The following is a 12015-nucleotide window of genomic DNA, read 5'->3' on the forward strand; positions in this document are numbered from 1 at the left end:
CAGGTTACCTCCCATGCCCAATTCACCACATTCGCCACAAGCCAAGAAGCACCTCACATCGCCAGATTCTCCTTGTGAATCTCAGATCCTAAACATTTCTGTTTACTCCTGGCACGTACCCATGGATCCCAACTGACAGAATTAGAAGTGCCAGACCCAGCACAGGTGTGTCTTGGGGCCAGATTCCTGCACTGCCCTGGCCACCAGCCTTGAAACAGGCCCAAAGCAAACCCCAGAATGATTCCTCTGCTCTGGCTGAAAAACAGACCAACCTCCTTGAAAACAAATGATACAGAAGAATAACTTCCAAGTACCCCGAAACTACACTAAATCAATCTCTTTGTCCCAATACGCCAAACATACAAAACTTTAAAGTCTTCAAAATCATTTTAGTCTTCCAAGCAAAAGTGCACTTTTTATGTGAGGACACGTGCCACATATTTATCCTCAATTTTGCATCTACTCAGCTTGTAAGATGACGACGTGGCAGATACTGGTAAGACTGAGGCAGGGCCATCACCTTCAAGCAGGGGCACAGTTCTGTTCCAGAACAAACACCCCGAAGCACCCACAACAGAGCACATTCCTCCAGGTCAGTATGGGAGCTGTGGGAAGCGGCTGCTGCTGCTAAGTCACTTCAGTTGTGTCTGACTCTGTGCGACCCCAGAGACGGCAGCCCACCGGGCTCCCCCATCCCTGGGATTCTCCAGGCAAGAACACTGGAGTGGGTTGCCATTTCCTTCTCCAATGCATGCAAGTGAAAAGTGAACCTCAAACAGCCTTGGGTGTGGGGCCAGCCTGAGCTGAGCTGAGGCTCAAAGGAGGAGCAGATGTGAAGCAAGCAAGTGATCTAGGCAGGAGAAACTGAAACGTCCAGAGCAAAGGCAGGAAAGTGCAAGCAAGGCTAAATGGGTAGGGATGAAGTGGGAGGGTCTGGGGTGGAAGAGGCAGGAGGGGTCGTACAAGGGAGCCATGCTGAGGTGGCAAGACCTGGCCTCTGGGGAAAGCTGATATTGGGGTCCTTAAGCAGAAGAGTACATGGAAATGTGCATTTTCGAAAGAGCAACCATTCAGACATGTTTCTTCTTTTTTTCTTTTTGAAGAGGAAGATGAGAAAATGTTAACAAAATAATAAAATGTATTTTATTTCACTATTCAAAAATACGGTCATTCAAACTCTGCAACAATCTATTTTCCTAAAAGTTTCAATAAACTTGTGAATGTGTAACAGCATGCAGTCATCCATCTGTCCACAAGAAATCATACACCAAACACAAGATTCTTCATACAAACCATGACTTACATGGTTTTAGTAACCAACAGTCCTCCCCGCCCCCAAAAAAGGAAAGTATACTTTCAAAAGTTACTGCCCATAAATTTGTTTGTGCTTTTTTTTTATATCAACAAACTGAAAGTGAAAGTTGCTCAGTCGCGTCTGACACTTTTCTCCAGGCCAGAATACTGGAGTGGGTAGCCTTTCCCTTCTCCAGTGGATCTTTCCAACCCAGGGATGGAACCCAGGTCTCCCGCATTGCAGGTGGATTCTTTACCAGCTGAGCCACAAATAAATTGCTATTAAATAACTCTTAAGGTTTCCACGCTCAAGGAACAGAAGCAGTGCACCCCCCAAATAAAAATGTAGGCCCAGAAGTCAACCCAGAGTAAAGCTATAATATCCATGATTTTCACATTCTCTATTTTACACACACACACACACACACACACACACACAAAATGTGCTCTTCTGATTGTGGTGTTGCTGAGGCAAATATTAACATTCCTACCTATTCTTTAATCATATTACACACTGTCTTCCTGAGCAAAGAGGAAAAACCCAAACAGGACTAGCAGACTACTCAGGAAAGTCTCTCAGGCAGTAAAACCATTTGGTGAGTAAAACCAATTAGGGATCCAGATGCAGAGCTGAGGCGCTGCCCATTCATCACCCCTCGGTACTCACAGGAACCCTGCAGGGGAGGAACCTGTCCAAGAGATGAGGAAATGAGACTCCATAGGGCTGGTCTGCCCAAGGTTAAATGGTGAAAAAACCCAGGTCTCCAAATGCAATCCAAAGCTCCCCCTCAACCCCTAGAAGAGGGCTTGAGACCTAAAAGAGACCTGAAAGAGGCCTGTGGGTGGGGCGGAGGGGAGCTAAGAGGTTCCGGTCACGCCCTCCCCCCTCACTTCTGTCTTCCCTTCATTACTCCTCAGGGACCAGCAGTGTTTCTGCGGACTGAAGGTGATCCTGGTCCTCTGCCCAGAAGAGAACTAGTCCTGCCCAAACACCTCAGTCCACCCGGACCATCAGACTGTACGAAGCCTCGGGGTCTCATCTTGGCATTCCCAATCCGCCTCAGCTTGGTCCTGCCCCACCATCGGACAGGACAGCAGCACAGGAGCCAAACTAGCCCTGATGCTCACAGGCAACACCCTCTTTCACCTCTCAGCATGGCAGCCAACACACTCCAGATTCACACGCCTGGACCCTTTGAACACCTATCCAAACCAGGACACCTAGGCCATGCAGGTGGTTTTGGGGGTCACCCCACTACCCAGTTAGGATGTGCTGTCCTAAATCCAGGCCAGCCTTCCCACTAACTCGAGTATATGCAAACCCCAGTGATTCTAGGAGATTGCCACCTTCAGGTTATAATGACCACTTCCATTCTGAAATCCAGAAGCAACTACTCCCTGTGTGTACCAAACTGTTGCTAATTAATGTTATTGCTTACTGTTATTTATAGTTTAATATATTCAGCCTGTTTCCCAGATTACATTCTTCTTGAGAGCAAGAATTCAGCCTTACATTTCTTCATAGAGCATGACATTTTGCACACTGTAGCCCTTCAACAAATAAACAATTAAAAAAAAAAAGAATGGAAAAAATTTTTTCTACTAACCAGAGTTGAGGTGCACAGCAGGAAAAAATGGGAAGTCTCAGGCCAGCCCTGATCCACTGAGAATAGAGAAAGAGCAGGCAAAGCCCTGAGAAGCCAAGTCACCACATTACAGAGTCCGGGCAGTTGGTGCTCTGCACCCTGTGTCCCTCGGGGACCATGGATGAATCAGGCCACAGGTAGGAGTAGAACAGTCCACATGACACGGTCCTCCATGTCTAGCAGGGCACCCTCCTCAGATGGTCTGGATGAGGATGGGTGGATGGGAAAGAACAGCCAACCCATTTTCACCCATCAGGGATCATAAACAGAAAAACAATTTTTAACTGGAGGGGGAAAAAATGCTATGAATAACTGTAAGCCTTCAAATATCTGCTTATTGAGGACATTTCTGGTATTAAGTCACACCACTCCACTGCCCAGAAAAACGTATTTGTTTAACCTGAAAACAGCTTAAATATAATGCCAAAAATTAGCCCCACCACACCACAAAATGCTCACTGCAGAGAAAGTCTTAGTGGCTTGGGATCATTCTTTCTCTTTCCTTTTTCTTTTAATTTCTTTTTTCCATTTTCCAGCTTAGCTGGTTTTTATACAAAGCCATAAACATGATCTTCCCTCATTTTTCCCCACCAGATGGGAGTTCGGCATGGCACATATCACCTAGCAACCAAACACCACTCTACAGCTACCCAGTTACCCAGTTCTTCATACAAAATTTATCTTGTTCTATTCAACAGTAAGGGGTAAGGAACAGATAAGAGGATAAAAGTTAAAACAAGTGTTAATAAGTGTTTGCTTCATAACCATTTTAAAGAAGGTGGGCAAAATGGAAAGAACCACTAAAGTTTCATCTTAGCCATTGCCTAATGATTTAAGAGGAAAAAAATACAAATGGACCTGGAAGAAACTCTTGCTCTTGCAACACTGGAGAGTCAACAGTCTTGTGATCCGATGACTGAACTTTGTAGACCACAAAGCCCATTTTAAAATTTACCTGAACTGTGACTTGCACTTAAAGAGAATTTAAACAATTTTGGAAGACCCTGAATCATCTCTGAGTCATTTATTTCCAACTCCAATAACACCATCACTCTCTGAGCATGACCCTTCCTTCCTTCCATCTCCACCAGGAAAGGTAATCAGTCTCACACCTACCCTTCAAAACTCAGCTCTGATGCTCCTACTCTTGGGTGCCTTCCCAGGTGCTCTGCAGAAACCTGTGCTTCCTTCTTCACGCTCCTCAGTCATTGCAAAACCACCACCACTGATACCTAAAGACAAAGTCCAGCTCTCTCACCGAGGCCTCTCAACTCCATCTACTCAAAACCCCAGAGGCCTGTCTTCTCTCCACTGCACTGTAACTGGCCAGTCCAAAGGCTGGCTACCCTCACTTGCAGGACCGTGTAGCCTCTCTCCTTGAGCCTTAGTCCAATTTCCACAAGCAGCCAGTGGATCTCACAGATGTCCAGCACCCAGAACAATGCCTCAGTCACAGTAAATGCTTAAGAATTTCTGTGGAGCATACAAATGACCCAAACAACTACATTTGTATCTCCCAAACAAGCTGTTCCACCCACATGCATCGTGTGCATAATGAAATATGACTAATGTTAAGCATGCTAATGTTTAAGCATGTAAATGACTAATGTTAAGCAGGTCCATTTTAAGCATGTAATCAAAGAAACGTCCATCACTCCTCTGTACTCGGAACCTGGGCACACTGCAAAGTATATATTATTCTCTTTCCTCTCGCGGTTTATTTTGTTGGTTTCCTGAGTATATGTGCAATCTGATTATTGGTACCGAACATTTAGATCACAAACTGTCATCCATAAACAATCCTTTAAAATGCTCAAGGTAGGTTCAGAGGTTGACAGTGGTTCAAGATAAGCAGGTGCCCAATTTCCACTAATTTTATTTGATTTTCAATGAAAGTTCAACCAACTGTAAGGAACATTTTAGAGCCCTGAAGTAAAGTCAACATCTTCCATCACTGTGTCAGGTTCTTAAACGTCCCGAAGATTATCTTTAAAAGGCCAAAGGTGGGCTAATTTTCCTCTCTCCTCAAAACAGGAGTGTAAAAAAAATTTTTTCCTCTGTGGCCCCCAGACCCACAGGGATCAAACCACTCCAAGATCGGGGACAAAACGGGAATTCTGAAAGTGCTTTCCAACCAACGTTCCTCTGGCGCAAAGGAAATATCCTCAGGTGCTTGAGAGAAACTTGGGAGGCGTGGGCTGTTGTCAAACAGACAGAAGATAAAACAATTTAACAAAAAGCCTTTTCACTTCTGACACATTGTAGAGGAATGCAGGGAAGTGGAGACAATGTTATCACTCCACGGGGAAAAGGGAAATCCACTTCACTCCAGGCAGGCCGGGGCGCGGCCCGGGCTCCGCAGGGAGCTCGGTGCCGACGGGTCCACGGCGAGGTGCCGGCAGGAACACTCGGAATTCGGTGACCCATCTCCAGGCTGTGCTCCTCCCAGGAGCCAGCTGTGCTCCCGGGCCTCTCGGTCTCCGAAGTGCTGGCTCCAGCGACGATCGCGAGCCAGCTGGAGCCGGTCGCTCCCGGCGCCGCGCCCCCACCCGCCCCGGGACCCCCGCCCGGCGGGGCACGCAGGGGGGGCGCCCCCCACCACCCGGCGCGGGGCTCAGGGGCACCAGCGAGCCACTCTCCCCGCGCGCGGGGCGAACTCCGCTCCAGCAGGAAAAGTTGCCTCGCCCTGCCTCCGCCCGCGGCCCAGGGCGGGGAGCCGGGGCCGCAGCCCGCGGCCGGGAGCAGGCGCCGCACGCCCCGCCGCGGCTCGGGCTCGGCTCCCCGGAGGCTCGGGGCGCCGGCGGCCGGGCCTCGAAGCAACAGCGGCGGCCGGGGCGCGGGGCCCGGGCGCTGGGAAGTTTGCGGCCCGCAGCCCGGCTGGGGGCGCAGGCCGGGCCGGCCGCCGCGCGCTCCCTCTCCCCGCCTCCGCCGCCGCCTCCCTTCCAGGAAGCGCCATATTGATCCCGGCGCCTTCCCTCCTCCCGCTCCTCCGCCCCTCCTCCGCCCCCTCGGCCGCCCGCCCGCCCCCGCCCGCGCCCCCGGCCCCTCACCTTGGCGATGGCCTTCCGGTAGCGGGTCACCGCTTGCTGGATGAGGCTGAAAACTTTCATGTGGCCGTCCCCGCACGGCACGACCACCCGGGTCCTCCCGAAGCACACGGTCACTTTCATGCCGCCGCCGCCGCGGGCCGGCCCGCGCCCCTCGGTGACCGCGGCCGGAGGGGCCGGAGCGCCCTGGGCCGAGGCGACTGCACGCGGGGCGCGCGGCGCGGGGCGCGGGGCGCGAGGCTAGGGGCCGCGGCCAGGAGCCCGATCGGCTCGCATGCCCGGCCTGCCGCCCTCGCCGCGCCTAGCCCGGCCTGGCCCCGGGCTCGCCCGCCTGTGCCCGCGCGGCGCCGCAGCCTCCGGCCACCTGTTCGGTGTGTGTCGTCGCGCTCGGCGGCCGGGCCGTGTGGCGCTGGCGCGGCGCTCGCTCCGGGCCGCGGGGGAGGGGACGGCGGCGATGGGAGGGACGGGGAGGAGGCGAGGGGAGGGGAGAAGAGGGAGGGGAGCGAGGGGAGGGGAGAAGAGGGAGGGGAGCGAGGGGAGGGGAGAAGAGGGGAGGGGAGGGGAGAAGAGGGGAGGGGAGGGGAGGGGCGCGGCCGGCCAACAACACACTGCACACGCGGAGACCTGGCGCGGGGCGCGGGGCGGCCTCCCTCCTCCGCCGCCCCCCAAGCCTGGGCGCCGCAGCCCCCGGCCCCCGCCTCCCGCGGCCCCCTTCCTTTGTCGCTGTGGATCCCCCTCCTGGCGCTGGAGGGGCCCAGGCGGAATCGTGGCTGACTCCACACTACCCCAGAGGTCCGGGAGGGGGGCTCCCGCCCAGTCCCCCCAACTCCCGACCCGCCCCCGGAGGCCAGGAGTGAGGGGGCTGCTCTGCGGGGAGGCCTTTCTCCCCAGGCCACCACTTATCTTGAAGCTCCTGTGACCCCGTGGTGACCCACCCGCTTCGTCGTGTGCAACTCCGACATCAGCAATTCGCATCGTTTTATTTCTTAGAATTCTGCAACCCAAGCAATCTGAACGGAAAGTTAGGAACAATGCACTAGGAAGGCCACCGCAGCCCTGGGGAAGAAAGCAGCGCCGCACGGAGTCACCTGCGTGGGGACCCGCGACAGTTAATAGAGGAACCGACACCACGTCAAGAAAAGTAACTGAGGCTCCTCTCTGTTGTGGCAGGAATCTCAGTGTTGCTGGCAACTGTGTGTCTCTCTGTTCAGAGAATGCAAGTGCCAACAAAGAGTCATCGCCCGCCCAGGTCTGACCCAAACGATAGTGGATTCATTTTTGCCAGCGTCTCTAGGGCTTGTGAAAGTGATCAACAGCTCCGTGGGCTCGAGGAGAACTTGAGCAGGTATAGTTGGTGACCGTCCACTTCCCTTTTTAAACTAAGGAAACAAACAAGACAGGTTAATCTGCTTTTTGGATCCCTGCACTTTCTACTGCCCCAGGTATAGTGCGGTTTGTCATACACGAGGTACTTCCACTCCTCTGCAGCCCTTGACCAGTACAATCAATTATCCTGGCAAAGCAGTGCAATAAGTAGGCACCATGTGTCATCATCCCATCTTACCCCAGGATGCTAAGGAGTGTTGAAATCACTAGCCCAAGGCCACCCAGAGAAAGCTAGAGGATAACCCAGAAAGAGAACCCAAGTTTCCTGCCATGCATTCATGGGAAAGGCTCTCTTACTCCTCTTCTGTTTAGAGGCAACCTTCAACATTTCTACCCAATAGTTAAGTTTGTAACAGCGACAACAAATCTTGCAGAGGTCTCCTTGCTTCTGTATTAATACTTGGATCCACAACAACAATTACTGATAATTATAGATGTTGTCTCTGTTTTAATGCTTTGGGAAGAGAGGAGTATACTAGTTTAGAGTGGGGCTTTCTCAAAATAGTTCTGGTTGAAAGGCAAGTTCAGGAATAGCCAGAGGACATCAGGCAATGCTGGGACATTGGTAGAAATGGTCATTGTACCACTTACTTGTGCCTTGGACATGCCACTCAATCTCTCTCCAGCTTCAGTTTTATTCACTGAAAAGTGGGGCTGATGATCTCCATAAATTATAAGATAAATTGTTAAGATTAAAATAATGTGTTAAGATAGTGCATGCTGCCACGTGGGAGTATGTAGTTTAGTAGAGTCCAGTTACTGTAATGGAGGGCTTCCCAGGTGGCGCAGTGGTAAAGAATCCACCTGCCAGTGCTGGAGACAGGTTTGATCCCTGTGTCTGGAAGATCCCCTGGAGAAGGGAATGGCAACTGGCTTCAGTATTCTTGCATGGAAAATTCCATGGACAGAATAGCCTGGCAGGCTACAGTTCATGGGGTCACAAAGAGTCGGACATGACTAAGGGACTGAGCACACATACATACATCTTGATGTGGGTGAAGGTTAACAAAGTCAGGACCAGATAGCAAAGGAGGATGCTGAGGGGGAAGGATAGCCTGGGAGAGTAGTCCAAGGCTCAGAGAAATTGCTGGATTGGTGATACAGCTGTTTAGTGTCTGGACCAGGACTCATGACCTTCAATCAAGCCTGTACTCACTTCCCTTAATTTGATCCCACACACAGAGAACTTCCATGTGGAAAGCAGAATTTTTTTAAGTGAGTAAGAAAAATATAGATTTTAAAATAAGATAGCTACTCCAATAACTGTAATTCAAGACCTTACAAATTCAAGCCAGCAAAGTGTTTACAGCCGAACTAGGGGGGGAGGCCTGAATTTAAAAAGAGACAGCATCCAAGTACTCCTGTACCATTTTGTGTACATCAATTCCCTCCACTATTAAATCATTAATAAGTTTAGATAGCTTTTCAAAAATATGATCATAAGATTAATAATTAAAATGTGATTAACTAACCAGATAAAACCTTAGGTCTTTATTTAAATCTACCTAGTTTATCTAGATACAGTGATTCCCTCTATATTAATAACTGATGAAAAACTAATGCTGTGTTAATTTTAGATACCAGACACTTTAGTGTCTTGAGTCAAATTCATAAAATTTTCTCACAAATTATGAATCTGTTTTCACTAATATACTTATCTAATGTCTAACAATTAAGATGCATTAGGGCCAGGCTGCATTCACATCTACAAAATGTTCAGTTTGACCATATTGCTTCTGACCTGAGATGAGCATAAAAGCAAACCCAGACCCCTGAAAAGCAAACTCATCAAAGTTAAGGGTCAAACATAAAGTAAATATATTCTAGTGTGCTTACTGTCTTAAATTCTGCTTATTTTGGTTAAAAAAAATTATGACTCTTACCTAACTTATACTTCTCTTTTATAATTGATTAATTTCAATTGGTTTTGAAAACATCAGAGAATTCTGAAAATTGATTAGACTCTAGCTGGGTTTTGTGCCTATTTTGTAAATGGGCAGGTGTGACCACATGGACCATAAATTCAATTCTATCCGAGAGCATCCATGTACACTGTGAAATAAATACACACCCCATGTGTGTAGGAACAGTACTGAATTACCTAACACCATACCCTTAAAAGTTTTAATAATTAGGAATAAAATATTTCCAGAAATTTTTAAAATTCATATGTATTTTAGAAATTATCTCTGAAATGTCTCCCACACATACTGAATGCCTGTGCAGTATTATACTTAAGACCACATTAACAACCGTAAATGCCTTGCCTTACACAAGTTTAGTCTAATAGCAATTGATCAGTATTCACCAATTAATTATTGTCTGTCTATTTTATAACAAGCACAGCACTGTGGGCTGGGTATGAAAGTTCCTCCTTCAAGAGGTTCTGATGCTGGAAACAGTTTCAGATATGAATAGGCAGCCACTAGGGTATAAGACGGAGAAGGCAATGGCAAGCCACTCCAGTACTCTTGCCTAGAAAATCCCATGGATGGTTGAGCCTGGTAGGCTGCAGTCCGTGGGGTCGCTAAGAGTCGGACACGACTGAGCAACTTCACTTTCACTTTTCACTTTCACACATTGGAGAAGGAAATGGCAACCCACTCCAGTGTTCTTGCCTGGAGAATCCCAGGGACGGGGGAGCCTGGTGGGCTTCCGTCTATGGGGTCACACAGAGTCGGACACGACTGAAGTGACTTAGCAGCAGCAGCAGCAGCAGGGTATAAGAGTGCTACATATGGAGATGATGATGGTACCCAGAAAAAATGCTCCTTCCTGGGAGAGAGGAAAGTGAAGAGGGTGGAAGCAGGCCATCTAGAGTGAAACTGTCCAAGAGAAACATCAAGCGAACCATATTCCTAACTTTAAATCTTCTAGTAGCCGCAGATGAAATTAATTTCAATAATATATTTTTTCAACCCAGTATATCCTATTGTCATTTCAACATATAATCAACTTTTAAAAAATACTAATGAATATTTTCCTTGCAGGACACTTGGTCCTGTCCAAAACATCATGAGGGCTTCCCAGGTAGCATTAGTGGTAAAGAACCTGCCTACCAATGCAGGGGACATAAGAGACTCAAGTTCAATCCCTGGGTCAAGAAGATCCCCTGGAGGAGGGCATGGCAACCCACTCCAGTATTCTTGCTGGGAGAATCCCATGGACAGAGGAGCCTGGCGGGCTACAGTCGATAGGGTTGCAAAGAGTCAGACAGGACTGAATCGACGTAGCACGCACGCACACAAAACATCATGGGCATATTTAACCCATGCCAGATGGTTTGGGACAGGACCAAATATCAAGGACCTTTTGACATGGACCAAATGTCTCCATGGATGTTTTGGACAGGGCAAAAAGTAACCAAATATCGAGAACCTTTTGGTGTAGACCAAATGTCCTTGGAAAGTTTTGGACAGAACCAAATGTCTACTAACCACTGTTTTTTCATACATTTTTTTGCCTGCTAATTCTTCATGACCCTGTGCATAGTTCAAACATACACACATCTTCCTTTGAACTGGTCCTCCACGTTCATTCACTCATGCGTTCACTCATCCGTCAAAGACTGAGTAACCAGCACGTGTCTGACCTTGTGAGAGCCCAGTGGCTGCCTGTGGCTGGTGGCCGCCATATTGGACAGCAAAGCTCTACAGGATGGAACTGCTAATGGCTGGAAGCCACATGCACTGCTGAGGAACTTAAAATGCCCTTTCTGACAGCACTTCCCCAGAATTGTTCTCCCAAGGCTATCTGTGCACTAGTTTCTAAGTGTGATGAATGAGTGAATGAATACAGAGGGATAGGAGAAAGAAGGCTTCTTAACATATGTACAAATATTGTAATAGTAAAGCTGTTTAGGATAGAATGCAAAGATTGAGGGAAATTAGAATGGCACCTAAGGGACTTTCCTGGTGGTCCTTTGATTAAGACTCCACCCTTCCAGTGCAGGTAACCCAGGTTCAATCTCTGGTCAGCAAACTAAGATCCAAGGCCAAGTCACAGCCGGAAAAAAAAAAAAAGAATGGCATTTAGACTCCACAGATCTTCGCTGTTGTGCAACATTAAACAGAAGTCTAAAAACTGTGGTTTTTCTAGTGAAGCTTGAGGTCATATGAATTGTTTGTGTGAGAGTAATAAGTCAGTGAAAGAAAAGGAAAAGCACAACAGACAGGAGGAGCCTTAATGATCCCCCATCATCACACATGAAAAGTACACGGATTGACCTGGTTCCGATCAGAAGAAAATCTCATGGGATGAGGTGGGCCCATCTCATTTTCCCTTGCATCCGACACTGTGTCTTTACCCTAGAGGCTGGTGTAATCCAAAAGGCACCTGACTCACCAGCTTGTGATTTCCAATGGGGTGGCGTTGACTTTCATACCCAACCATGGGCATCTGAGTCCTCCCTTGAAAATAGTCCAGGTTGCCCTCAACCAGTCCATCGGTAGTCACCAGAGTATCTGCTGTATTCTTGCTGTCCTATGCCAGTCCCCAGAAATGCCTGGAAGCTGTGTCAGCCCCACCGCCTTGCTTGGAAAACCACTTGTAGATGCCCCCATGTCACCCAACCTCAGTGTGCAGGAAGAGATCCCAAGTTCCTTACAGAAAGCCATCCCCTGCATCCTTCTATCCATCCATCC

The 12015-nt window shown here is 48.8% G+C and overlaps 1 protein-coding gene across 11 annotated transcripts in view; it reads right to left on the reverse strand.

Annotated features, from left to right (window-relative positions):
* The window catches only part of PARD3 (par-3 family cell polarity regulator), a 601533-nt gene extending 595126 nt beyond the window's left edge, over positions 1–6407 (reverse strand). For 9 of the 11 annotated variants that reach the window (XM_055428032.2, XM_055428014.2, XM_055428024.2 and 6 more), the window contains exon 1: positions 5990–6407. In XM_055428032.2, coding sequence (XP_055284007.1) covers positions 5990–6109 — 120 coding nt within the window. In that variant the 5' untranslated portion in view covers positions 6110–6407. The remainder of the gene's footprint in view (positions 1–5989) is intronic. The other 2 variants (XM_055427981.2, XM_055427962.2) reach the window with 1 other exon arrangement.
* Between the last annotated feature and the right edge of the window lie 5608 nt (positions 6408–12015).

Source organism: Moschus berezovskii, chromosome 15 (assembly GCF_049115385.1).
Source record: "Moschus berezovskii isolate FMDL1 chromosome 15, NW_MosBer_1.0, whole genome shotgun sequence".
Classification (NCBI taxonomy): Eukaryota; Metazoa; Chordata; class Mammalia; order Artiodactyla; family Moschidae; genus Moschus; species Moschus berezovskii.